We start from the raw sequence: 25,455 nt of genomic DNA on the forward strand, positions 1-25,455 counted from the left end.
TGGTGGCCTTCGGTCTTTTTCTTCCCTGATCCCTTTCTCAGTCCCAGCCTTTACAACCCGATCTCTATCATTTTCTTTTTCCTCACTGCTTCCCATAGTGCTCTCAGTTGTTCCATTTGAAGAACTCTGTGCCAAACCAAAAGCCTTTTTAACACCTTCTAAGCTTGGGGTCAGACAAGGACTTGGCCAAATTTAACAACTTCATCTCAGTATTCAGCTGAAATGTCCTCTAATCAACTCTTTTCAAGCTATTTGACTTAAAACACAATATCCAACATCTATTTGGATGTCAGTTTTTAGCATTGTGACATTTATTGCACAAAAAATTCATGAATAAACCAGAAAGTCAAGATTGTTCAGTAGAGAGCTGTGTGTGATATCCCAAATGTAACAAGTACTGGCAAAAATGGGCCTCAAGCAACAACATTTATGGGCTTTTACAAACTCACCACAGTGAATAAGATTGTAATTTATAATTATGGTGCTGCGTAATATACAACGATATTACCCCCACATACCAGCGGGGCGCCAACAGTATGGATCCCTTCATCAGCAGCGGTTCACCGCGGCAGCTGGTAGGTGTTTTTCATCTAAATAATCCAAACTGCATATTCTGCCGGCAGATTTCTGCATTTTAAGTTAATTTAGGCGTCAATAAACTGTTTAAGAGGAGAGATCATCGGCGCTGTGTCTCTCTCCCTGCGTTAAACACACCCGACGCGCTGCTTCAGCTGCTCAGACGTGCTGCGCCTGGTGCTCAAAACGCGCCGCGGGACCTTTTGTTGCGCCTTGACGCGCGTCAACCATTGACTTTGCATGTAAACTCGCTGCTTCTGTCGCGCCAGCTACGTCCAGTGTGAACGCAGCGTTAGTCATTCGCTGCTAAGCTCAAAACAACCGCGCCTGGCTTGACGGAGAAACCAGGAGAACAGCTGTGCATATTTACGACAGTGCACTTTTACTTTCGCCCTCTGGAGGGAGCCTCACTGGAAAATCAACACCGGTTGCATAGTGTACCTTTAAAATTCACATCCAATTTTTGCAGAGTTCAAACCCTGTCATAGTCCTTCCATGATCATTTTTACAATGAGTTTATAATTGAAAGATTCAAGCTGAATGTAAAGCAATATGTCCTGAAAAACTCTTCCAGACATATGGAAATACACATCCATCAGTACAGAATTTTGTGTAACGTAATGATATGCCCGTGGCTTAGGAAAAGCAGTCTATTTCCTGCTTTGCATGGTGGCAATAATTATACTGGTTGGGCCATCACACATGGACACACACACATACAGCTAGTCAGTCTGTTTGACAGCAGGGATTAGTGAGCAGTGCAGTTAATGCCCGATAATGAGCATCCAGCTTATCGCCCACAGAATCATGTGTGCATCTGGGAGAGTGTGCATATCAGAAAAAAAGAGCAAAGGGAGGAACAGACTGATCTACAGTAGATTAACCGTTTCATCGTGAGCTTTAATGAATCTCCCACTTCTGATTTGTAAAACATGCCTCTTATTTATTAAGCTATTCTATCAAAAAGCTGTGTCTGTTACAGTGGCGGCTGGTGGAGTTTTCTCCGGGGCGGGGGTTATACATTCAAAGTAGACGTATACCAAAAACCTATGAAACGTATACTAAGTTATCACACCAGTATATTCATATGAATACAAACAAAAATAAACATTATAAAAACACTTTATAAAAACAAAACATAATTTCATGTACAGGTTTACTTTTTGTACATAAATTTTGCACTTCTGAGGCTTTGTGAAGGCAAATCTGCGTTTTGCATGGTCCAATATTGTCACAAACCTAAAAAAATAATGTATAAGTTTAATAATAATAAAAACTATTATCAGAGAATGTGATTATTAAAGAGCAAATTAACAAACATCTAGAAAAACTACACTATGTTATATTGTTTTCCGTGTGAATTCCAGATTGTTGATTAACATTTTGCCAAATAAAACAAAAAAATCGCCATCAGAGCCAGCGGTACTTCACAGACGGCTATGCAGAGAGAGGGCTGCTGCAGAAGGGCTAAAATTAGCCCTGGCTGCAGTTAGACTTGGAGGTCCGCTGGTTGCCGCTGTCCTCTCAACATCAGAACTTTTTTTAAATTGAGCACTAAATCAGTAAATTGTATGTATGTATTGTATGTATGCCGTATAGTGACAATTAAAAGTAAAAGTATAATGTTCTCGCCTCAAATGATGCAAAAACGTACTTTTATAGAACAACGGAAACAGAAAAGAGAACTTAGGAGGCAGAACTTTTAGTTATCAGGCTCCTCTCCTGTGGAACCAACTACCAGTTTTAGTCTGTGAGGCAGACACCCTGTCTATTTTGGACGCTAGGCTGAAAACTTTCGTTTTTGATCAAACGTATTGTTAGAGTCACTCAGGTTATCCTGAGCTATCTCTATAGTTATGCTGCTATAAGCTTAGACTTCTGGATGGCATAGGCACCCCTTTTTCATCATTCTGCTTCATTCTATTACTATTCTTCCACTCTGCAGAATCTGTTACTTCAATCTCTAACATTATGCTCTCTCTGCTTTTTCTCACAGTAGCTTCACCTTGTCTGTTCCTGTTTGGCTGTGACGCCATCCTGGAGAGAAATATCAGCTGTGCTGCTGCCATCAACAACTTTGCTTATAGATATTTGAGATCAGCCTGTTTTTCAGAGTAGTCCTGTTTCTCTGACTGCGACAGGCTGGATGCGCTCTCATTTATCCTCAGACATGGGAGTTGCCGCTGAGTTCATCTGCCTGCCTGTGTGTTTTCTGGACGGGGCCACCTTTTACAGTTGCCTTTTTTATCTCTGCTTCTGTCTCCTTGAACCCCAGGCGGCCTCAGCAGATGGCCGCTCACCCTGAGCCTGGTTCTGCTGGAGGTTTCTTCCTGGTAAAAGGGAGTTTTTCTTCTCCGTTGTCGCTACAAGCATGCTTAGTGTGAGGGATTGCGTTCGAGTCAATGAGTCGATGCAATCAACTGGTGTTACTTAGATACTGTAGAAAACTTTGAATCAATTGACTGTATGATCTGGTGAACTGTAAAGTGCCTTGAGATGACGTGTTGTGAATTGGTGCTATATAAATAAACTGAATTGAATTTAAGTCCTAAACACATTTCCAAACAATGGAATAAAAGTAGGCTACAGAAAAAGTCTCAAAGTTATCTGTTGTCAACGTTGTGGGGCTCAAACTTAAGCATGGGCTGTATGAAACCTTACCAAACATTTAAAGGAATCAAATTATTAGCACCCAAGATATCATTACTCCCACTGATGAGCATTTTCAACTGAATACTACACATGATTAAGAGTTTATGGGAATTAAAGTCGAGGCCTTTTTAATTAATGAATGTCAAAGTGAAATGAAAGCTGTTAAAAAAATTTTTTTTTTCTTTTTTTCATAAAAGCAATGGTGGTTGTTTTGGAAAATGATACAGATAAAGGGAGGCAGAGGTTGAAACAGAAAGAAGAATGAAATCCAAGGATGAATAATTCAAAATCATCCACTACAGATACCATGACAAACCAGCAACATGAAAAAAGACCAAGAATGTCAGAGTTACACAAGACAGACTAACGCAGGACAGAGCACATGAACCAACACAGAACACTGAAAACCAGTGATTAGTTTATACTGAAGTCTGATAGGAGAATGACAGTGGCTAAGGTGAGTTAATCAGAGGATAAGGAGCAGCTGTGGATGAGGCAAACTGACAAGGCAAACAAAAGTCTCAAATCAATGCATTAATGTGATAACATTTGATAACAGTAATAATTGTTAACAACTAGCATGGAAAATAGAAATAATATTGATAAAAATAACTGAATTAAAAATACTACTAAGGGTTTTTTTTTTCTTCAACACTACTCCTTTAACCAGCGTCTCTGGATATACAGGTGCTGGTCATAAAATTAGAATATCATGAAAAAGTAGATTGATTTCAGTAATTCCATTTAAAAAGTGAAACTTGTATATTATATTCATACATTACATACAAACTCATATATTTCAGATGTTTATTTTGTTTAATTTTGATGATTACAAATGACAACAAATGAAAATCTCAAATTCATCATATCAGAAAATTAGAATATTACTGAAGACCAATAAAAACAAAGGATTTATAGAAATGTTGGCCAACTGAAAAGTATGAACATGAAAAGTATGAGCATGTACAGCACTCAGTATTTAGTTGGGCCTCCTTTGGCCTGTATTACTGCAGCAATGCGGCGTGGCATGGAGTCGATCAGTCTGTGGCACTGCTCAGGTGTTATGATAGCCCAGGTTGCTCTAATAGTGGCTTTTAGCTCTTCTGAATTGTTGGGTCTGGTGTATTGCATCTTCTTCTTCACAATACCCCATAGATTTTCTATGGGGTTAAGGTCAGGAGAGTTTGCTGGCCAATTAAGAACAGGGATACCATGGTCCTTCAACCAGGTACTGGTAGCTTTGGCACTGTGTGCAGGTGCCAAGTCCTGTTGGAAAATGAAATCTGCATCTCCAAAAAGTTGGTCAGCTGCAGGAAGCATGAAGTGCTCTAAAACTTCCTGGTATGTGGCTGCGTTGACCCTGGACCTCAGAAAACACAATGGACCAACACCAGCAGATGACATGGCACCCCAAACCATCACTGACTGTGGAAACTTTACACTGGACTTCAAGCAACGTGGATGAAGTGCCTCTCTTCTTTTCCTCCAGACTCTGGGACCTTGATTTCCAAAGGAAATGCAAAATTTACTTTCATCAGAGAACATGACTTTGGACCACTCACCAGCAGTCCAGTCCTGTTTCTCTTTAGCCCAGGCAAGACGCTTCTGACGCTGTCTGTGGTTCAAGAGTGGCTTGACACAAGGAATGCGACAGCAGAAACCCATGTCTTTCATACGTCTGTGTGTGGTGGTTCTTGAAGCACTCACTCCAGCTGCAGTCCACTCTTTGTGAATCTCCCCCACATTTTTGAATGGGTTTTGTTTCACAATCCTCTCCAGGGTGCGGTTATCTCTCTTGCTTGTACACTTTTTTCGACCACATCTTTTCCTTCCCTTCGCCTCTCTATTAATGTGCTTGGACACTGAGCTCTGTGAACAGCCAGCCTCTTTAGCGATGACCTTTTGTGTCTTGCCCTCCTTGTGTAAGGTGTCGATGGTCGTCTTTTGGACAACTGTCAAGTCAGCAGTCTTCCCCATGATTGTGTAGCATATAGAACTAGACTGAAAGACCATTTAAAGGCTTTTGCAGGTGGTTTGAGTTAATTAGCTGATTAGAGTGTGGCACCAGGGGCCATCAATTTTGAACCTTTTCACAATATTCTAATTTTCTGATATGATGAATTTGAGATTTTCATTTGTTGTCATTTGTAATCATCAAAATTAAACAAAATAAACATCTGAAATATATGAGTTTGTATGTAATGTATGAATATAATATACAAGTTTCACTTTTTAAATGGAATTACTGAAATCAATCTACTTTTTCATGATATTCTAATTTTATGACCAGCACCTGTAAGGATAATCCCTCTGTCTTGCACTTACTCTTTGTGAAAGCCATTTTTACTGCTGAGCTGGTATTACTGTATCAAAAGCATCTGATAAGGTTATCAGTATCAGAAAGCGCTCTTCAACAACTTAACTGTTGATACCAACACCATCTAAATCAGTGAAAAAAATGAATACTTATCCGTCTCATATACTATTTTATTACATCTTTTAGAAATATATCCGCCTTGACACTATTTAGACAGTGACTTGAAAGTAGTTTCAAGCACATATAAGGAATGATAAATATGCCTAATAAAACTGTGAAATTCAGATATATTTCAAAATAAGATAAGATTCATAAATCTATTTCAAAACTGAATAGACTTCTGCATGACCAGTCTGTAAAGGACAAAAAAATGTCAAAGTCCAAAGAGCTTTGGGATACATTTTTATGGCTCTGAGCACAAAAGTTGAGTGGGCTTCATTGACTTTTGCCAGTCTGCTTAAACAGCATAATTTTGCCTGAGAGCTGGTAGCTGAGAGATCTCCAATTATTACACAAGGACACAGATGGAAGATCATTTATAGAACACGAGTAAACCTCTTGATCCCTTTCTTGCAAACTTCCTCTCTTTTACACACTCTATCTCTGTCTTTCTATCAATTTTTATGGCCCTCTGTCTCAATTGTTGCTATGGTAACAAACTATGCGGGGGCTGCGATGCAGCACACATCACACCCATGTCTCCATACTCCCTGGAAGAGGGAGAGCATAGGAGACAAATGGATAATAGGTCTCTGGTGTGTATTTGTTGGAGCTCGAAAAGAGGAAATGTCACTCTACACCCAGGTGAAAAGAATTAATCTCCGTCTTTAAGCACCATCTGATGCCAGATATTTGATTAACTAGTTAAAGAGGTAAAGATACTGCCAATTGTGGCCAAAACATTGAACTGCAACATAATTTTGCTCATTCTCACAGCCTTATACTTAACAAGGTTTTTCTTTTTTCTAACTTTTTTCACCTTATGTAGAGTTGCCATTGGTGTCTGAGTTGAGCCGGATGCTTTTTGCTTTCTAATATCCACAAAATCCATCTTGAATATAACATTTCGTTTGTTGGCTACGTCGGAACCATTCAACATGACCACGCTTGATGTCACAAACAGTGGCGCTGAACTTCTGAGGTGTCAATCTGCTCATCAAATTATGTTTTAGTCATAAAGAATCGAATAAAAAGGCAATTTTAAACATAACTAAAAACATACATTATGTCTCTTTAACTATCAAGATGATTTTGGTCTTACACCTCCTTCTGTAGATGCTGCACCTGGAGTTTAAGCACAGACTGCTGTTTAAGTGTTGCTTGAAAGCTGATAATGTATCGTAATGATTTCAGGGCTTCCTCAAAAACTTGAAAATTCAAAATTAGCAGCTTTTATGTAAAATCTACTAAAAAAAAAGTAAGCTATACATTTAAGACGCGTCTTCACAAGTTCTTTTTTCCAAGTCAAAATGAAGTTGCAAAGATGGCCCCCCCCAACAAAGCAAGAAAATAGAAAGTATGGCATAAAGAGGGATAGTGTTCCACCTATAGAGGCCAGGAAAAAGAAAGCATTAGACTGAGAAGCAGCTGAGAAGATTAAGGTGATGAAGAGATTTACAACTTAGTCGGGAGAATGTGTTGACAGGACAATCATTAGATATGATCTTCCACATTTCTGCCTGTACAAGAGTAGCAAGAAAGAGGAAAGCTATTCTTGAAAGAGCCATAAGTCCCATCTATAGTAACTACAAGTCATGCAAGAATGTGGTTTTAAAGGGACTATAGGAGATCTTGGAAAAACAGTTCCAGCAAGCCATAATTTTGAACATACACAACTATGCCTCTCCCTTCAGGCCACGCGTTGAAACCACACCTTCAAAACACGAGCGCACATGCTGTCTGTCGAGGTTTTCAGATGAGACTGAGAATGAAACAAGCCGAGACCGAGTGCTCATGACACGAGCTAACAACAACATAATACTATATTCATACCTAAAGCAGCAGAGGCAGCAAAAGCAGATAGTTTACATGCAAAGTCAATCCTTGACGCGCATCATGGCACAGCAAAAGGTCCTGCAGCTTGTCTAGAATAGCAGGAGCAGCGTGTCTGAGCAGCTGAGGCAGCATGTCGCTGATCTGGAAGCTGGCAGGGAAACAGGCATGGCACTGATGATGCAGAAACATCATGGCAAAACATAGATTCAAATTACTTTTTACCGACTGATCACAGCAAATATAGCTGCCATTGTTACAGGCAAAGAAAGCATAGGGTAGCTCCGCCCAACGCGCATCAGAGCCACTTTTTCTACCGCGCACCTAGAGCAGCAAAGATGCTTCAGCCGCACGTCAGAATTAAACTTGTACAAACATCTAAAATGAAGCAGCTCTTGGTGCTTTAGATGGGAACGTAGCATAACAGTGGCTAGCTTCAAACCATGGCGTCCTGCACGAGCATTGGGGGGGTTGATTCATTCATGTGTCAGGGTATGCGCATGGGGGGAGGGACAAGCAGACAACCATGATTGATGTGTCAGAAACCAATCGTGAACGGACCATGTTTTGTTATTGGTGGACGTTTCTCATTTATTTCACACTGTAGCGGGGAGAATTTATTTTAGTTTCACTTCTAAAACCTTCTATTTCACTGCTTGCTGACTGTGGGGAGACCTTCAAGCCACATGGTAAAATGCATCAGAAAAGATCCCCTACTGCACCTTTAAATCCTAGTTTGCAAACCCACTCTTATTGTTTCGAAATGTCGAGTGCTGCAAAAATGTGAAATGCACTTAAACACAATTATCAAAATGCAACATGCCATGCGCAGCTGATGACAAAAAATTATAACACCATCTCTAAAAAAACACACGTTCATCACTTCTATAAATTTTCACTTTAAGTGGATTTATCATATGAAATCTCAACAATCTTTAAGAATTTAGGGTTTAAAAGAACTAAAAACTGATTAAGTTCAAGAGGCCATGTAAACACCCATTGCAGATGTATTGGTCTTGCACAACAGCAAAAGTTTTTCAATGTGTCATCAGATATAAAACTCAGCTGTTCCAATTCCACAATGTTCATATGCTTTCCTTTATTGGAGTCTTGAGGTCCTTCCTCAGATGAATAAAAGTTCACATTTCATTTAATTAACTCCAAGGCAGAGCTAAATTAAGGACCCATTTATTTCCTGTCCAGGTACTTCAAGAGCTAGCAGGCAGTTGACAGATAGCCTTTCAACTGTATAATGGATGAAGTGCATTCTGCAGACAAGACAAAGCATCTGTAAAGGTTAAGAAATAAAGTGAAAAGACAAAAAAGTCAAGTGTCGACATGCGATGGTGGGTGCAATGAGAACTAACTGAAAAAAAGGATTTGCTTCTTGATAGGTTTTTACGAAAAAGAACATTCCAGTAAACAGGACACAGTAAATATTTTTTAATGGTGTGGATTTCTATGAAAGCAACCATTAAAAGGATTATGATCATATGTGTGCGTGTGAGACAGTGTATTAATGCATTTGAGCATGCAAAATGATGTAACAGTCAATTTAATCCCACCAGAAAATGAGCGGCAGAATAACAGACACTGCAAACAGTCTGTTCCGTTGATCAAAACAAACAGAAATGCAACATTTCAAATGAAAGATATACATTAACTTTTGCTCTACCTTCCCTTCACTTCTCATCTTTGCTATCACTGTTTGTGTGCCATCTCCTCCCTATACTCTCTAATTCCTACCACTTTCCCATTGGAGAGCTGTAAGAGGATAAGACCATTCCCTGAGAGAGCAATAAGAGGATAAATTGACTGTGTATTTGTGTGTATCCCCATGTCCATGTCTGCTTGTATGTAAAAATTCCTGCACGTTACAGGTGAGGAAAATTTTGGTTTGTTTAAATAGGAAAATGTGTAATTATGTTGCTCTATTTCTTCTTATTAAAGAGCAATGATTGGTCTATATGATTTGGGTTAAGTGTTATGTGGAGTTGTGTGAACCGGTCTACATGCCTCCGGCTCCGCCCTACATATTAATAAACCTACTTCTTTTCACTGTCAAGAGACTCATTGTTTGACGTTTCATTCCTAATGAATTTCGCAATCACTTTTCTTTTTTTATTGTGGTGAATGTAAAATCCCTTTAATTGCATATTGGCAATAAATATAAACTAGTGCAAAACAAAAGCATAGCCATGTGATACGATTAAGGTAAAAAATAAAAAAGGGATCACTCTAGTATTGATAAGAGAAAAAGTAAAGCTCCTTTCAAGTTTGCTGTTTTGTATTGCATGCTGTTTTGTATTGCATGTTAGCATACTGTAAAAGTTGTGTTAAACAGGTTTAAATGCAAGAACAGGAATGCATTTTTGTGAAAGGTCTGAAGTATGTGTTTAGCTTTAAATGCAGTACCATTCGGAAAGGATGATCTTAATCTATAGTGTTTAGCTGTTTCTGAAGAGATGATGAGACTTTTGATGTTGCTTCACCACCGTGTTTAATTTGATTTATGCTAAATGTTAGATTTCTTTGAAATGATCAGGAATTGAAATTTAAATATTCCATCAGTTGCTCAAATAATTACTAGGTAAAAGAACCAATGCATGTATGAAATGGCATTGTATTTATGATATTGGATAATTGTATCAATACTGATATCAAAGTTGCATTGACTCCATAGCTGTGACATCCATGTGGTGAACTGTTTCAATGTCTCAAAATGAATGGTAGCATATATCCAGTATGTAGTTTATGCAATAAATATGAAGTTGCATAATAAGTATATATGTTTGTGGAATATATATACTAATTTTATGTTTTTTTTGTGTGTTGCAATTGTCACTTCAGTTGTTCATTTTCTGTCACCTTCTGCTAAATCAGGACCTGGTCCCAGATGCTGCAGTCTCAGCAGAGACTCCCAGACTTTCCTGTCCCCAGACACCTCCTTCAGCTCCTCTGGGGGAAGCCTAAGGTTCTCCAGGGCCAGCTGAAAGACATAGTCCCTGCAGCGTGTCCTGGGATGTCCTCTGTGCCTTCCATGGTGAGAAATATCAGGAATACCTCCTGAGGGATGCAAACAGGGGGCACTCAAAGCAGATATGTAAGCTAACTCCGCACATTCCACTTGATGTGGAAGGGAAGCAGTCTACTCTGAACCTCTCCTACAGTTCATTCTTTCAGTAATTAATTGATTGATGACGATTGATGTCATGACCATGGGTGAGGGTTGGAACATGAGCAAACCAGTAAGGTGAGAGCATTGCCCTCTGGCTCAGTTCTCTCCACACCAAAACACACACTGCAACTCATGAGACAGGCCTGAACAGAAATAATGGTACCCTTAACTTAATATTTTGTTGCACAACCTTTTGAGGCAATTACTAGACTCCAACATTTCCTGTAACTGTGAATAAGACTTAGGCTCCTCTCAGCAGATATTTTGTTCCACTCCTCATGAGCAGACTGCTTCAGTTGACTCAGGTTTGAAGGGTGCCTTTTCCAGATGACATGTTTCATCTCCTTCCCAAGATTCAGATCTTCCGTTAAAAGATCAATAGGATTTAGGTCAGGACTCATAGAAGGCTACTTCAGAATAGTCCAGTGTTTTAGCTTGTGTTTTGGGTCATTTCAAGATCTTTCAACATTTCAACATCTTTCAAGACCAATGACATGCAACTGAGACCAAGCTGTCTGAGAAAGACAGTACCTTTCTCCCTATAATTCTCCCTACTATCGCTTGATGGTCTTAAGGTTTCATTGTAATCTGCAGACATTTAAGACACCCTCCACTAGATGAAGCTAAGCAGCCCCAGAACATAACGGAGCCATTCACAGTATGGACAGTGTTCTTTTCTTGATATGCTTCCTTTTAAACACAGAGCTGATGTGACCTGGTTAAAACTAACACTTTTGCATCATCGCCCATAGTTCCTCCTTGGTTGTCTCTCATTAGCTACGTTTACATGCGCAAAACTTCCCCGATCCGATCCAAACCTTGGTTGATCGGAAATTCAAAATCTCCGTTTACATGGACACTAAATGAAATGATCCGATCATGACGTGTGTATACATGTACCAAGCGTTGGATCAGATTAAATCTTTTAAGCATGCGCAGAACTTCCTGCCAAACTTGGCAGTTCTGTCTGCGTCTGGTTTTTGGGAGGCCTGACAAACGATGCGCTCGGAGCGAGCGGAAAGAAAAAAGGAGAGAGGAGGAAAAAAGCGCTTGGCAGCGAAATGTCCGAGAGAAAATGTAGAGAATGAGCGATTGAACCGGCGTGGGAGAGCGAGTGGGCTGTGGAGAGGAAGAAGAGGAAGAGGAGGAGGATAAATTCCTGCTTCCTGCAGCTTTAAATGAACTTGAGTGTATAAGTCGGCGTTCCTAGACTCCTCCCGCCATGTTGTTCACAACAAGAGCGAGAGCGACCGGTGGTTTCCTGTTGTTGACAAGGCGGAAAAACGTCACGCTGACGTCGCACACATGTGCAGTGAAGATTATTTTACTCTAAAGATCCGAATGGGTGTTTACATGGACGCCAATCGGAATGGCGATCAGCAAAAACCACCTCTCTCTTTCGGAATTAAATTTAGATCCGATCGGACCGAATCGGATTAGAATCTTCAGTCTGACATGTTTACATGAAACATTTTTGATCTGATCAGGCCTTCAATCCGATTAGTTGTGTCCATGTAAACGTAGCTATTAAGTCCGCTTTAGCTAAAACACTGACAATGGTGCTATCTGACGCCGATGTTCCTTGAGCTTAAGCTTTAGAAGTTTTTTTATGGGCTCCTTTTCCTTTTGCATTATCTGTCTCTTTGATTTGACATCAATTTACTTCATGCTTCCACATCCAGGTAGGTTGACTAAAGTCCCCATGATAATAAATATCTGAATAATATGTGCAACTGTTGTCACAGGAACAAGAACCTACTTGGAGATAGAGCTTCCCCTTTAACATGCTTGTCTATGATTTTATTTCTAATCTAATGAGACAACACACCATGTCACTAAACAGTAGTTGTACCAGGAATATAAGTTGATTTGTTACTGTCTTTGCATTTCTTCTGCTTTTGTTCTTACCAGCTGCAAAATAAATTGCCCCTCTGGAGGATAATAAAGTCTATTCTACCCTGACTGACTTCAAGATTGTTGACACCTGTGATGCTAATTAGTGGACACACCTTGATTTGATGTTTCCTTTCAGTCTTTTCTTGGGGCACCATCCTTTTTGTCTCAGCCTGTTTCATAGGTTTAAAAAAAAAAAAATTTGATGAAGCATGTTTGAAAAGCAATTTTCATTTATAACTTCTTCTGTTGTTCTTGTTTTTGAGTAAATGTTACTGTATTTCTGTGATCATTATAGGGGTTCATTTCATTTGATACATGTGTAGACAAAATTGTCTACACCCTGGCATGTTATGTAGAGTGGATAAAAGGACAGAGCGCGATGAGACCAAACTCAAGCCATAAATGTAGTATTATGCAATCTTATTTCAGAGGATTCGACAAATTAACATTAAGTAGAATGCACAGATAAAATCCATTTGCACTCAAATGGAATGGGGAAAAATGTTTCTAAAAAGAAAATACATCTCTAAGGTTAGAGGTCAGACTGATAGACATTACTATCTTTCGTAACTAAGAGACAACATATTCAAGAAATCAATCCAGATCCCTTTTGCATCTAGGTAAATGTTTTTAACATCTCAGTTTTTTTTTTTTTCTCAGACGGGATGGTGGGATACATTTGCTGCTCCTGAAAAAAAATAGCTGTAGCTTCTGTTTGAATGATAATTTCACTTCACTGTAGTTTCACAATATGTTTCAACCATTTTTTGTATTAAATTTGGTTATATTCAAACAAGTCTGCTTTGCTTAATACAATCAGGCCCTTCTTATGATACTCTTGATCTGTTCATTTAAATGAAAAACTGTCTATATAGTGTCAAAAGGACATAAAATATAAAAGAAAAAAAACTGAATGAAAAGTACATTTTCTTACAGTCATGCAAAAAGGAAAGTACACACAGAAGTTTAAAGGTTCTATATTTTTAAAATCTAACCTAAGTTAAAAAAAAACACATTCCTACACCAAACATTAAACCAAATTGCTAAATGAGTGTATAATCCATTAAATATCTCAAGACACCAAAAAAAAAAGAAGAATTTAGTAGCAATACCTTAGTTCTCTTTTTTTTTTATGCCCATTTTTCCAAACACTTTGCCAAATAGAAAAAAAGATTGCATGGAACTCAAGGAAGAAATGTGTCTATTATATCATAAGATATAAATGACTACAGCTGTTACTTGTTAAAACTTAATTAAATCTACAGTCAACTCAATAAAAAGCAACTGAAATCATGATAAATGAGATCTAAATGTTTCTAATTTACACTTGGAGGGATGGTGTGAGAGGGAGAAGGTTCTCACCTTGTTAGGGCAGTGCAGGAAACCATGGCTTCCTAGGGTCCCTTGGTTTCCATAACAACCATTAAACACCATCTATATAATCTGATTTTTGGGAACAATTTCAGTAATTTGTATTTTTTTTTTTCCTCTTATCAAAACCCAAATAAAAACTAATAAACCTAAATATAAACATGTGGAAAAGAATTAACACCCAGCTGGATGGTGACCACGAAAATGTTACCAAATCAACAAAGACTGGTTTGCCTGACCAAAAATCAACAGGCCCAAAAAGGAAATCCTTTGGAGCGCTGTAGAGTAAGCCTAAGAAAAGAAAGAAGAGAGGATGATCCAGAGTATTTAGGAACCTTACAGTGTCTGTTCGCAAAATCATGATGTGTGTCTTTTTGTTGATGTTATGCTTCAATTTACTCTCTTCGAAAGCTTACGCAAGAGAAAAAAATCAAGAAAAAATCAAATAGGTAAATATTTTAATTTGGTCAAACTGGCATGCACACAAATCAGAACACATTAATTTATATTTTGCCATTCAAGAGTTCAAAAAGGTAAGGTAATTAATTTTTATAATATATCTTTTGAGAATGTTTAATCTCGAGCATGTTAAAAAAAATAAATAAATTTCTTACAATGGGGAACATCTGCATCTTGGTAGCATGAAGAAAATTTTAACAATAAACTTTTATAACTTATAAGTTAAGTTATATTTTGTCAAAGCTCCTAAATAAATTTTATTACAACAAGATGTAAAGGAAAAATTTTAAATTCTAAGTTTCAACTGTCACCTCTTTTCTGTCATTTTTGATTTTTATAGAGTCTTTGGGTCTGTGTTTAACCTTGCTTGTTTAAAGGTGAAGACTTTGCCCTTTATTCATGAAAGCCTCTGCCCCTCGACAGAGAAACCAGGGAGTGGAAAAAAGGCAAAGGCATGAAAAAAAAGAACCAAAGTGTCAAAAAGTCTGTAATGTGCAAAAACAGAGAGGAAACAGAGGGCAAAAGACAAAGACAGGTAGGGAAACACCAGTGAGCTGAATAAAAAGAATCTTTGCTATGTACGAGAGATTCACCTCAACAGCTTTTTGAAGTCAAACTGGAGTTTTATTGAGACTAAAAATGTAAAGACATTCCCTTCCTGTGAGACTTCTTTGATATTTGTTTGACAGTTTTGACACAGTGGATCAAAGATCCAATATTCTTTTATTAAATATTTCTTCTCTCAAACTCACAGGAAGAAAGGCCATCATTTAAGACAGTATAGTTAATTTCAATACAGCTGAAGCCAGAAGAGTAAAAAATTGACCTTCATCTAAAGTAAATGAACCACTGAGCACTCTTTGTAGGACAAATATGGGCTTTAGTTATTTTCAATATCCTTTAAAAATCATTTTTTCCACAAAAAAAAACTAAAACTCTAAATGAACAACATTAAAAGTTAAATTGATGGGAAAAGTAAGGCAGGTGTGCCTCAGCCTATTTACTGATACCAATACTAATGGAATAGAACAGTTTCAAGAAATTCCCAAGAGAACTTATCAGTACTTTAAAAGTTACATATTTTTAAATGTGTTTGATAAGTAAAACAGACATGTACAATGTCTGTTACAATGTACCCTGGCTGGATAAAAAAATCCAGCCAGGCAATTAAGTGATATCTTTAAACCAGTTTGAAAAAGAAAGTTGGACAGTTCCTAATGTGCCAAGGAGGATTATTTCAAAGCTTCCTCTCTGCTCCAGCACAGACCTCAGAATAAACAATAGATTCAGTGATATACTGACAGTGTCTTGTAGACTATTTCTCAAATTTTCCAAACACTGATGCGGGTCTTAATTTAGCTAAGATAGGGTATTTATCCCATTGGGTTGATGCATATCCCACACATACAGGGGAATTATATCCGAGCTCTTACCCACCATCTTGTAGACAGATAAATGACCAACTGTGATTAATTTTGCCAATTTACATAATGAATACCCAAACGAGTAGTGGAAGAAAAAAGGTTATCTAGTAAACATGGGACTATAAAAGTCATGTGTCTGACATCCATTCTTAATTTGAAAACACGAATGCAGTAGCAAATGTTAATCAGACAGGTCTTAGTGTGTTTTGTGAAGGAGGCAAGGGAATTACCCAAGTAAAAAAGTATCTCTCCATCCTCCTTCTCTACTTTCTCCATTCATCATGCATTACAGCAAAAATCCTTTGTGTTTAATTAGCAGAAGTACTTTTTCACAAACATATGAAGAATGAAGCTGAATACATTTCAATAAACACTAGAAAACACACAATATGCTCTAATATCTACAGCACTGTGAGCACTTTCTTGAGTGCCAAAACATGCTATTTAAATAAACTTGATTGATTGATTGATTGATTGATTGATTGATTGATTGATTGATTGATTGATTGATTGATTGATTGATTGATTGATTGATTGATTGATTGATTGATTGATTGATTGATCTGTGTTGCTAAGTTTATCTTTGAGAATGTGTTAACTGAGTAAAAATTCCTTACACATATTTTAGAAAATTAAGATATGATTTTTTGAAATCTTTCCAAGCAGAAAAATTAAGTCTTTGTCTATGTTTGGTAGAAAATTATGCAGTAACCCTCGATACTCACATATTAAAGTCCGACCATGAATCTTTGATTTTTTTTTTTATGTTAAGAAGAGGAACCTTTACAAACACAATGTCTCAATACTAATCATCCTCTCTGTTCCGAACTGCCTTTTATCCTTGTCCATCAGTTTTCCTGCTGTAAAGTTTTTATCTAATTATAATATTAGACAGATGCATACATTAAAATTAGGTTTGAGCTTTCTGTTTAGAGACAGTTTGATACTCTTTCTTAAAGAAACAAAGTCAGAGTACGGTGAAAAGGTGTATGAATGAATGAATGAATGAATGAATGAATGAATGAATGAATGAATGAATGAATGAATAGGAATTTATTTCAGACAATTTGTGTTGGGAGCTGGAGAAATTCCACCTTTCTCCAGCAGAGTCCGCCGTGGATCCTCTGAGGGAGCCTCCTGCACAGCTGCAGCTCGTCAAGATCATCAGAGGATCCACTATATAAGCTGTCTTCAGACCTTGCCTCAACGCCGCAGTGTTGTTCCAGTTGGTCAGCGCTTAAGCCTAGATCCTCAGAGTAATTCTATGACTCTTGAATCCAGCTTGGATTCTAACTCTTGTATCTGTTTTCCAGGAAACCTGTGCCTCCTCTGTGAAAGCTCAGGAAGAGCTAACCTGCCGAGCCGACCCTCAGAGCCAAACCTGAAGATTCACAGAGAACCTCCAAGCAGCTCTGGACTAGAGCTGGAAAACCCAAAGCCAAGGTCTGTTCAAATTAGACGTGAGACGCTGAAGCAGCAAACGGACTCTGCTGATGAACTCTTCTCCAGAACCAACAGTGACTCTCCCAAAGCTAACCTCAAGAACCCTCAAGGTACAATCAGTAAACTTCAGGAAATCAAACCTCTGTTGACAACGCTAACTGAACTATCTCTCACGCAGACTCCGGTGAACCAGAATCCAGGCCCCGAACCTGAACGAGTATATTCTGTGTGTTTGTCCATAAATAAACAGTTAAACTTTCATCCTTGTGTCCGTCAGTGGTGTTCTGCATTCTTGGGTCGCTTTTAGTGAACCCATCATGACAATTTGACAAACAACGATAAATGAATCAACCAAATACACACAAAAGAGACTAGTTATCATCAACCAAACCAGACAACAATTTCTAAACTACCGTAACTAAATTTACCTGAACATAAATAGAAACAAAACCCTAATAAACCTGTCGGTACATACTGCTAGAGAAATTATATTGATTAATGTAAACTGGCTGAAAAGGGGTATGAAGAAGTAAAACGTATCATTCATGCCCCCTCTAAGGCTATGACCTTGATCAAACAACCAGACGAAATGTTTTTTATGTATCAAACTATTTCAGTTTGATTTAATCGAGGCATGATGATTTAATGAGGGACACATTACGATAAATCCCTGAGAAATTGAAGAAAAAAAGCAAAACAGGAGGACAAACATCTTAGGAAGGTTATAAATACAGCATGTTTAATCGTATTTTTAATAATCATCAAGTTAAGAGTGATTTATTTATGGTGCTCAATAGTATAAAACACCATCAACAGTTTTTAAACACAGTCATATAGACTTATAGACCCACGCAGGCACAAACCCATTCACATAAACACATGCGCATGCGCTACATGTTGTATCATCCCTGCTGCTATGCTGGATTCATCCAAATATGGTTGAAGATATTTCCATGGCAACAGCAGACAGAAGGGGTGCAGACTTAGGCGGGATGATCTCCTGAGAGAGTCCAACTACTCTTTTTTTTTTTTTTTTTTTTACTTCATTCACTGTTGCAGACAGTCATTCTTTCAGCAAATAGTTACTCTACGCAAAACTCGACCTTGGTTACATTCTGGCTGCCATGGCAATTCATCTGCAGTGCATAAACTGCAGAGGAATTTGGAAAAGTCATTCTGTAACTGTGTTTTGGTTTTTATATTGTTGAACCAATCCTTTTTGGGGGGGGGTTACAGTTTGGGTTAGGCTATTTCCAATATTATGTACATCATTACATTAACTTCAGCATTAACTGCAAAGCAGAGCTGCTGCAAATTAGAAAAAAATACATAAATTGCAGAAATGGAACAGAAATACACCAACATACATTACACCCTAATAACAGATCACGCCATAAAAGAAAAGGATGTCTCTGTTATGTCATCACATAATTCAGTGCTACTATAATAAACCACTGTGCATTTTATAGAAGGCTAAAAGATACAGATGGAAGAGACAGAGAAGCTGAAAATGATCTGCATCTGCAATCAGTAACACTTGATGTCAAGTAAAAGGAGGAGTAAAAAATGAATATAATTTAATATATATAATTTATTCAGCCTGATATGACAGAATGCCATTTTGTGTTCTTAGAGACCATGAATGTCAATATAAGTTAAGACCAGGCCGTGAGTCCTCGGTGCCAACAGTTATATATCTCAACCCAGCCCCTCATTAATGAGAACACAGCCCTCTGGCACCATAAGGAATTATAGGACTGAAACAATCAATAGACTGGAGCTAAAAGGTGTGACTGTGTGTCTGCACTGCTAAAAGGGCATGCAAGTCTACTGGTGATGTGTTTGCCAAGTACTTTATTTTGATATTCCTCATTTATTCAACCGCCTATGTGGGAGAAATGAATTACCAGACAGCGATTCATAACACTGTTGAAATTATGCGCTATTATTAAACCATCTACTGAAGCCAAAATTGATGAATTGTGGAGAAATTCAGAACATGCTGCTTAAGGCTCTCGCTACGTACAGTTAAGGGGCTAGATGTCTTTTTTTTTTCTCACAGCATAGCCTTTTGTCATACATTGTGGAACTGTTTTTTGCCCCTTTACTTATTTTTTCTGCAAAAATAACTTGCAAAAATGAATGAATATATCAAACATTTTTTTTATCATTTCATTTTCAAAAGGAAAAATAAAATATTATGACATCATAATTTCACCAAGTTATTACAGTATTTTCTCTTATTACATAAACTTACTAAATAAAATTGAGTCTAGCAGGGCTTTCTTTCTGGCTGTTGCAAACCAACTCACATAGAGAGGACAAACAATTATAATCTCAGTGACTCCAAGACAGACCACGCCAAACAACTGACCTGCCGCAATATTTCAAGCAAGGAAAAATAAAAAATTTATGATTTTTCAAACTATCTGTCTGAGAAAGTAGTATTATCTGCTTCATCGTCATCATCTGTATGCTCCTTTGGTAATGTAATTATCTGGTGCTAAATGAGTATCTGTCCAGCTGGCTGGATCAAAACTTCCCTCCGCAAGCCTCCAGTGAGTGGGGTATCCACCCATGACCGACTCTAATTTGTGTCTTCATCCATTTATGATATAGATGCTAATGGAGGCTGATATTCAATTAACCAAACTGAATCAAAACTGACTGGCCAGACAGACCAAAAGTCATGAAGCAAAAATTACTATTTCAAGGAAACATTGTGTTCTTTTTTTACCAGCGGAATGCCCAACTGATGAAAGGTTTTTGTAGGTGCTACTAAAATTTAGAATAATCAAAGAAAATCTTTAGCGAAGCAAGTGTGATTATTTGAGAGAGGGCGCCACTAATTCAAGAATGTGCTACATGATTAAAATGAAGTTAATCTGTACATTGCTAGAAAGCACTTAGAAGAATTTATTTACATAGGAATCCATATTGGCAGTTTTACTTGCTATCAGTAGTTAAGTGTTCAGTAACAGTATATAAGTGTTATCAGAAAATTTTTGATGAGGTTTAGATATGAAGTGTGTGAAGAAGTTGCTAAAACATCCGAAAACGTTTTAATTTTCACATTTCTCACTTTAGGCTGCACAGTGGGTAGCACTGCTGCCTTGCAGCAAGAAGGATCCGGGTTCGATTCCTGGCCTGGGGTCTTTCTGCATGGAGTTTGCATGTTTTCCCTGTGCATGCTTGGTTTCTCTCTGGGTACTCCAGCTTCCGCTCACATTCCATAAAACATGACTGTTAGGTTAATTGGCTTCTTTAAATTCTCCCTAGGTGTGAGTGTGTGCGTGAATGGTTATTTGTCTTGTTTGTCTCTGTGTTGCCGCGATGGAGGGGCGACCTTTCCAGGGTGGACTTTGCCTCTCACCCATCGACAGTAAGAGATAGGCACCAGCACCCCATACAAACCCAGCAGGGATATGGGTTTTTCAAGGGGTGGTCTGAAGGGAGAGTCATGGTTGTGTATGTTCAACAATATAGCTTGCTGGAACAGTTTTTCCAAGAACTTCTACAGCACCTTTAATTCATCCCCCTTCTTTTCAGATAAACAGAGTTTTTTGCCATCAATGGCTTTACCTCAGTTGCCAGACGAAGACACCGAGGAGGATGCTGGTGATGAGGAGAGTGATGATCTAGATGAGTGAGATGATAATGAACATCATGCTGGCGATGACAACACAAATGATGCGGGCTACGATGATTGAAATACACAGCACTGATTTCTGGGGAGTAGAATTGAAAAGAATTCCCTTTTAGGCATTTTTTATGTTATTTACAGGATTCTGTTCTTATTCTATCGAAGACCTGTTTTGTTCTCAACAAATTGGCTGACAAAAAGGTGTTGAAATCATTATTCATCCTATGTTAATTAACAGTTGGCATGACAACTAATGCTGAAGCTGCTATAGTGCAGCTTTCATAAACACACATGCACACATCAGCATAAAACAAATGTCCTTTCTTAAGGTTCCTTTTACCAAAATTTGAAGGAGAAACCTGGACGAGTGAGACCAAATTATTATGAGCAATATATTTCCATAACCAATAACAGCCTCTCTTTGACATGTACAGACACACTCATGAAATCATGTTCAACTGCAAAAAGTGTGCAAACCATTGTAGAAAGAGGTCTTAACTATGGAACTAAATTGCAGTGAAAGTGCTGCCCTTAAAGTAAAGCTATTGAGCAAATTGTATCTCAAAACCATCTGGAAAAATGTTGTGTTAGTCTTCCACTGCCATCTGCTTCAGAGCAAAGGATGTCAACATGAACAAAATTGAGGTTCAAAAAGCCTGCTTCTTTTTTTGGCATTTTTCACACTATAACCTTTGCTGTTCAGAAAATGTATGCTGCATGATCTACAACAAATAATATGGAAGTAAGCTGAGAAAAATATAATACAGAGGTTCAGAGCTACTGAGTTTTGAGTGCGTAAAGTAAATTGTGTAGCTAGGTATGGCTACTATATCAACCAATGCCCACTTAATGACTCAGATTCTAGAAAGACATGTATTCATTTATCTGGGTTTACTTTAATTTGCTTCATAAATATAATGCAGCAATAATCAACATACATGCAAAAAACATTGAAAATATTAAGTATATTGGACTGCTTTGTGACTTTGACCCAAATTGTTCTTTCTTTATGTCTTTAAAACCTCTCTGACATGGCTTGTTATTTGTGTTTGAGTTTTTTATGGCTTTGTAGATGGACTGTGTTTGTGTTGTGCACAACTCTTTTTCTTGACAAGCATTGCCAATCAAACATTTATCAACACAACAGAAAATCATGAAAGCCAAACTAACCTGCCGACAAGGAGAAAAGCTCCGACCAGTCTCTGGCGTCTCATAGCCATGAGGATGTTGCGAACAGTCATGCCTTCACAAAAACATGCTACTACTCTGGCCTTAGGCAGGTGTGCCCTCAGTCTCTCCAGCAGACGATCAAAGCTCTGTTCTCCGGCATTGCTCCAGATTTTACCTACAGGAGAACATGTGAGACAGTAATTCAATGACATCATGATGTGCTGTCTTTGTAGATTCTAAGTAGGTATTACTTTTGCCACAGATTATTCCTGCTGAACCACCTGGTTCTAATACGGAGCAAAACGCTCAACTAGATAGATATTTATTAATGGATGTCTCTGCTAGCTCAGTGTTAAGTTTAAGAGGTAGCAAATAGAAAAAAAATATTAACTGCCACAAATATGCAAAGTTGTACGCAAAAACAGTTCTTAGTGTGGATGAATATTCTTAAGAGCCTATGTTTTTTAGATTAACAATGAAACAATATAACATTTATAATACAATTGATCATGGATGGATGGATGGATGCAGTAGATAGATAGACAGACAGACAGACAGACAGACAGACAGACAGACAGACAGACAGACAGACAGACAGACAGACAGACAGACAGACAGACAGACAGACAGATAGATAGATAGATAGATAGGGTTAGTTTGACCTTTGCTTACTTTACCTGAGTGGGCGATACAGATGCCCTCCTTGGCTGCCATGTCTTTAAATGCTTCCATCCCACTTTCACCATAGTTGCCTGGAAAAGTCATAGAAAATAACAAATGACAAGGTTTTATTTAAGGGCTATGTAGGAGCCATATATACATTTTTGGAATTGATAAGCATCTGTAATTGAATCGTTGTTAAGCTTATGACGTGGTGCCTTTTGATTGGTTTTCGAATAATTGGTTTATGAAAGAAAAAAGGACTTGCTCTTTGTAGAAGTTTGTCACCTTAGGAGAAACACAGTCTTTTGACCGTCACTTTATTTGTTTTGAATCTGCTTGTTATTTTATTTCTTTTAAATTCAGTAAAGACCTAAAAAATACCGTCGGATTCAAGACCTCCTTTTTTCAAGAAGAAAGTGTCGCGTTCGAAAGAGCTTTAAGGGGCTAAACTAGTGAGGCTTGCCGCACTTACAGGCTAAAATTACATTATCAATAGCAGACAGCTTGTCTACTTTTACTTCTTACAACCACTGGAATTGTAAAGTTCTGCGTTCATTTGCAGTCTCTAACAGCTTTTCTTCCCGAAGTTCTCCATGTTTCACTCCCATGATGTTCCCCTGAACACTGAACTTGCCCGTTCATGTCAAAGAACAGACCACCGAAAACATGACGCTGCCACCACTGTGTTTGACTTTTTTGAAGTTTTTGTTTGAGGTCATATGCAGTGTTAGTTTTCTACCATGCACAGTGTTCGCATTCAAGGCAAATACAAAAAAACAAACATTTATAGTTTTCTTTATACTGTTTTCCCTGAAACTAATTTATATATGTAATAATTGTACAGTGCGTGGTGCAATGAGTAGCACTGCTGCCTTGCAACAAGAAGGTTTTTCTGCATGGAGCAAGCCCAGGGTCTTTCTGCATGGAGTTTGCATGTTCTCCTTGTGCATTCGTGGGTTCTCTCTTGGTATTCCGGCTTCCTACAACGCTCCTAAAATATGACTCTTAGGTTAATTGGCTTCTCTAAATTCTCCTTAGGTGTGACTATGTGTGAATGTTTTTTTTGTCCTGTTTGTCTCTGTGTTGCCCTGCGATGGACTGGGGAGCTGTCCAGGGTATACCCCACTTCTCGCCCATAGACAGCTGGAGATAGGGACTAGCACCCCTCGCGACCTCAGCTGGGATAAAGCATGACGGAAAAGGCTGCATGGAACAGTTTAAGAGCTAACCTAGACTTCTCTAATTAATGCTTTCCTAGTGCAGTTTCTGATGACAGATAACCTTTAGTAGTTTTGCAGTGCTGTCATACTTTTTCCATTTTAAGATAACCAATTGAAAAGTGCTTAGTGAGATGTTAAAAACCTGGCATAGTTCTCATAACCTAACTCAGTTTTAAACTTCTCCACAACTTCCAAAACAACCTGTCTGCTGTGCTCCTTGTTATTTATGCTGTTTGTTTACTAATGTTCTCTAACAAACTCAAAAAGCCTTAACCAATGATCTAGGTTTAGACTGAGATGAAGTTACACACTGCTGAACTCTGGTTTACTAATTCGAAGTTCATATAAAATCAATATCGATCCAGATGGTTACACTTGAATTTTTATGAGGGGTATCAGAGTAAAGGGGCTTGAATGCAAATGTAGGTCACATTTTTCCCATTTGAATTTTTGCAAATATACAGTGCAGAGAAATACTTTTAGTTCATCAGTTACATAAAAAAAACCTTAAATAAATAGAAATGTGTGGTTTTAAAATAATGTAGAAACATTCAACAGGGAATGAAGACTTTTGCACTGGCAGGGTACAGTATACTGACTGCAGCAGCTTGCCTTCTTCTAGAACCTTAGCAGCTTGGTTTTATGCCAGTGAAAGCATATCCCCACCGTTGCTCCCCCTTCTTTGCCAGAGAAAGTGGGTGACCTGAAATTTATGCTAATGAAGGGTTGTGCACACTACTGGCAATGGATGTGATAGGATTCCCCTCTCCGGGTTCTTATTCTCACAATTTTGGTGCTCCTCCATTCCTTTAGACATTTCAACAAAACATCAAAGCTCTTCAATCTATGTTTGCTTTCAAATCTCTGACCTGTTTATTGCTTATGATTGAACACCAAAGAGTCTCTCAACAGGTGCAACCGATATGTGTGCTGCAGAGTTGATATATATATATATATATATATATATATATATATATATATATATATATATATATATATATATATATATATATATATATATATATTTTTTTTTTTTTTTTTTTTTTTTTTTTTTTTTTTTTGGACATAGAGGCAACTGATTAAACAATAGGGATGAAACGGGAGACTTGGATTATAAACTGAAAAAAAGCCACAGAGAGAAGTCAGGGGAAGAGTGGGAAATTAAACAGACAATAGCTCCCGATCCCTAACCGACGTACAGCTCACTGTGTGTGTAGTTAGACCGATGATGAGGGTGGTGGAGTGAAGTGTAAAGTCCTGTAATTAGTGTCTCAGTGAGAGGAGTGGGAGACAGATGGTACAGACCATCCTTCCAATGGTCCTTTCAGACATACACACACATTCATACTGGCATAATTATCCCAATCTATAAAGCTTGTAACGTACTTCACTCCGGAGTCAGGATTTATCTGAAAGACCTTATTCTCTATCTGTTAGTAAGCTTGGCGCGG

General features: G+C 38.0%; 1 protein-coding gene across 3 annotated transcripts in view; it reads right to left on the bottom strand.

Moving 5' to 3' along the window:
* grm5b (glutamate receptor, metabotropic 5b) overlaps positions 1-25,455 on the bottom strand; it is a 98,674-nt gene that overhangs the window by 48,176 nt on the left and 25,043 nt on the right. For all 3 annotated transcript variants that reach the window (XM_038267872.1, XM_038267871.1, XM_038267873.1), the window contains exons 5-6: positions 22,799-22,873; positions 22,122-22,296 (exon numbers count right to left, since the gene is read on the bottom strand). In XM_038267872.1, coding sequence (XP_038123800.1) covers positions 22,122-22,296; positions 22,799-22,873 — 250 coding nt within the window. The remainder of the gene's footprint in view (positions 1-22,121; positions 22,297-22,798; positions 22,874-25,455) is intronic.

This window comes from Cyprinodon tularosa, unplaced genomic scaffold (assembly GCF_016077235.1).
Source record: "Cyprinodon tularosa strain WSP-4 unplaced genomic scaffold, ASM1607723v1 ctg69, whole genome shotgun sequence".
In the NCBI taxonomy this organism is placed as follows: Eukaryota; Metazoa; Chordata; class Actinopteri; order Cyprinodontiformes; family Cyprinodontidae; genus Cyprinodon; species Cyprinodon tularosa.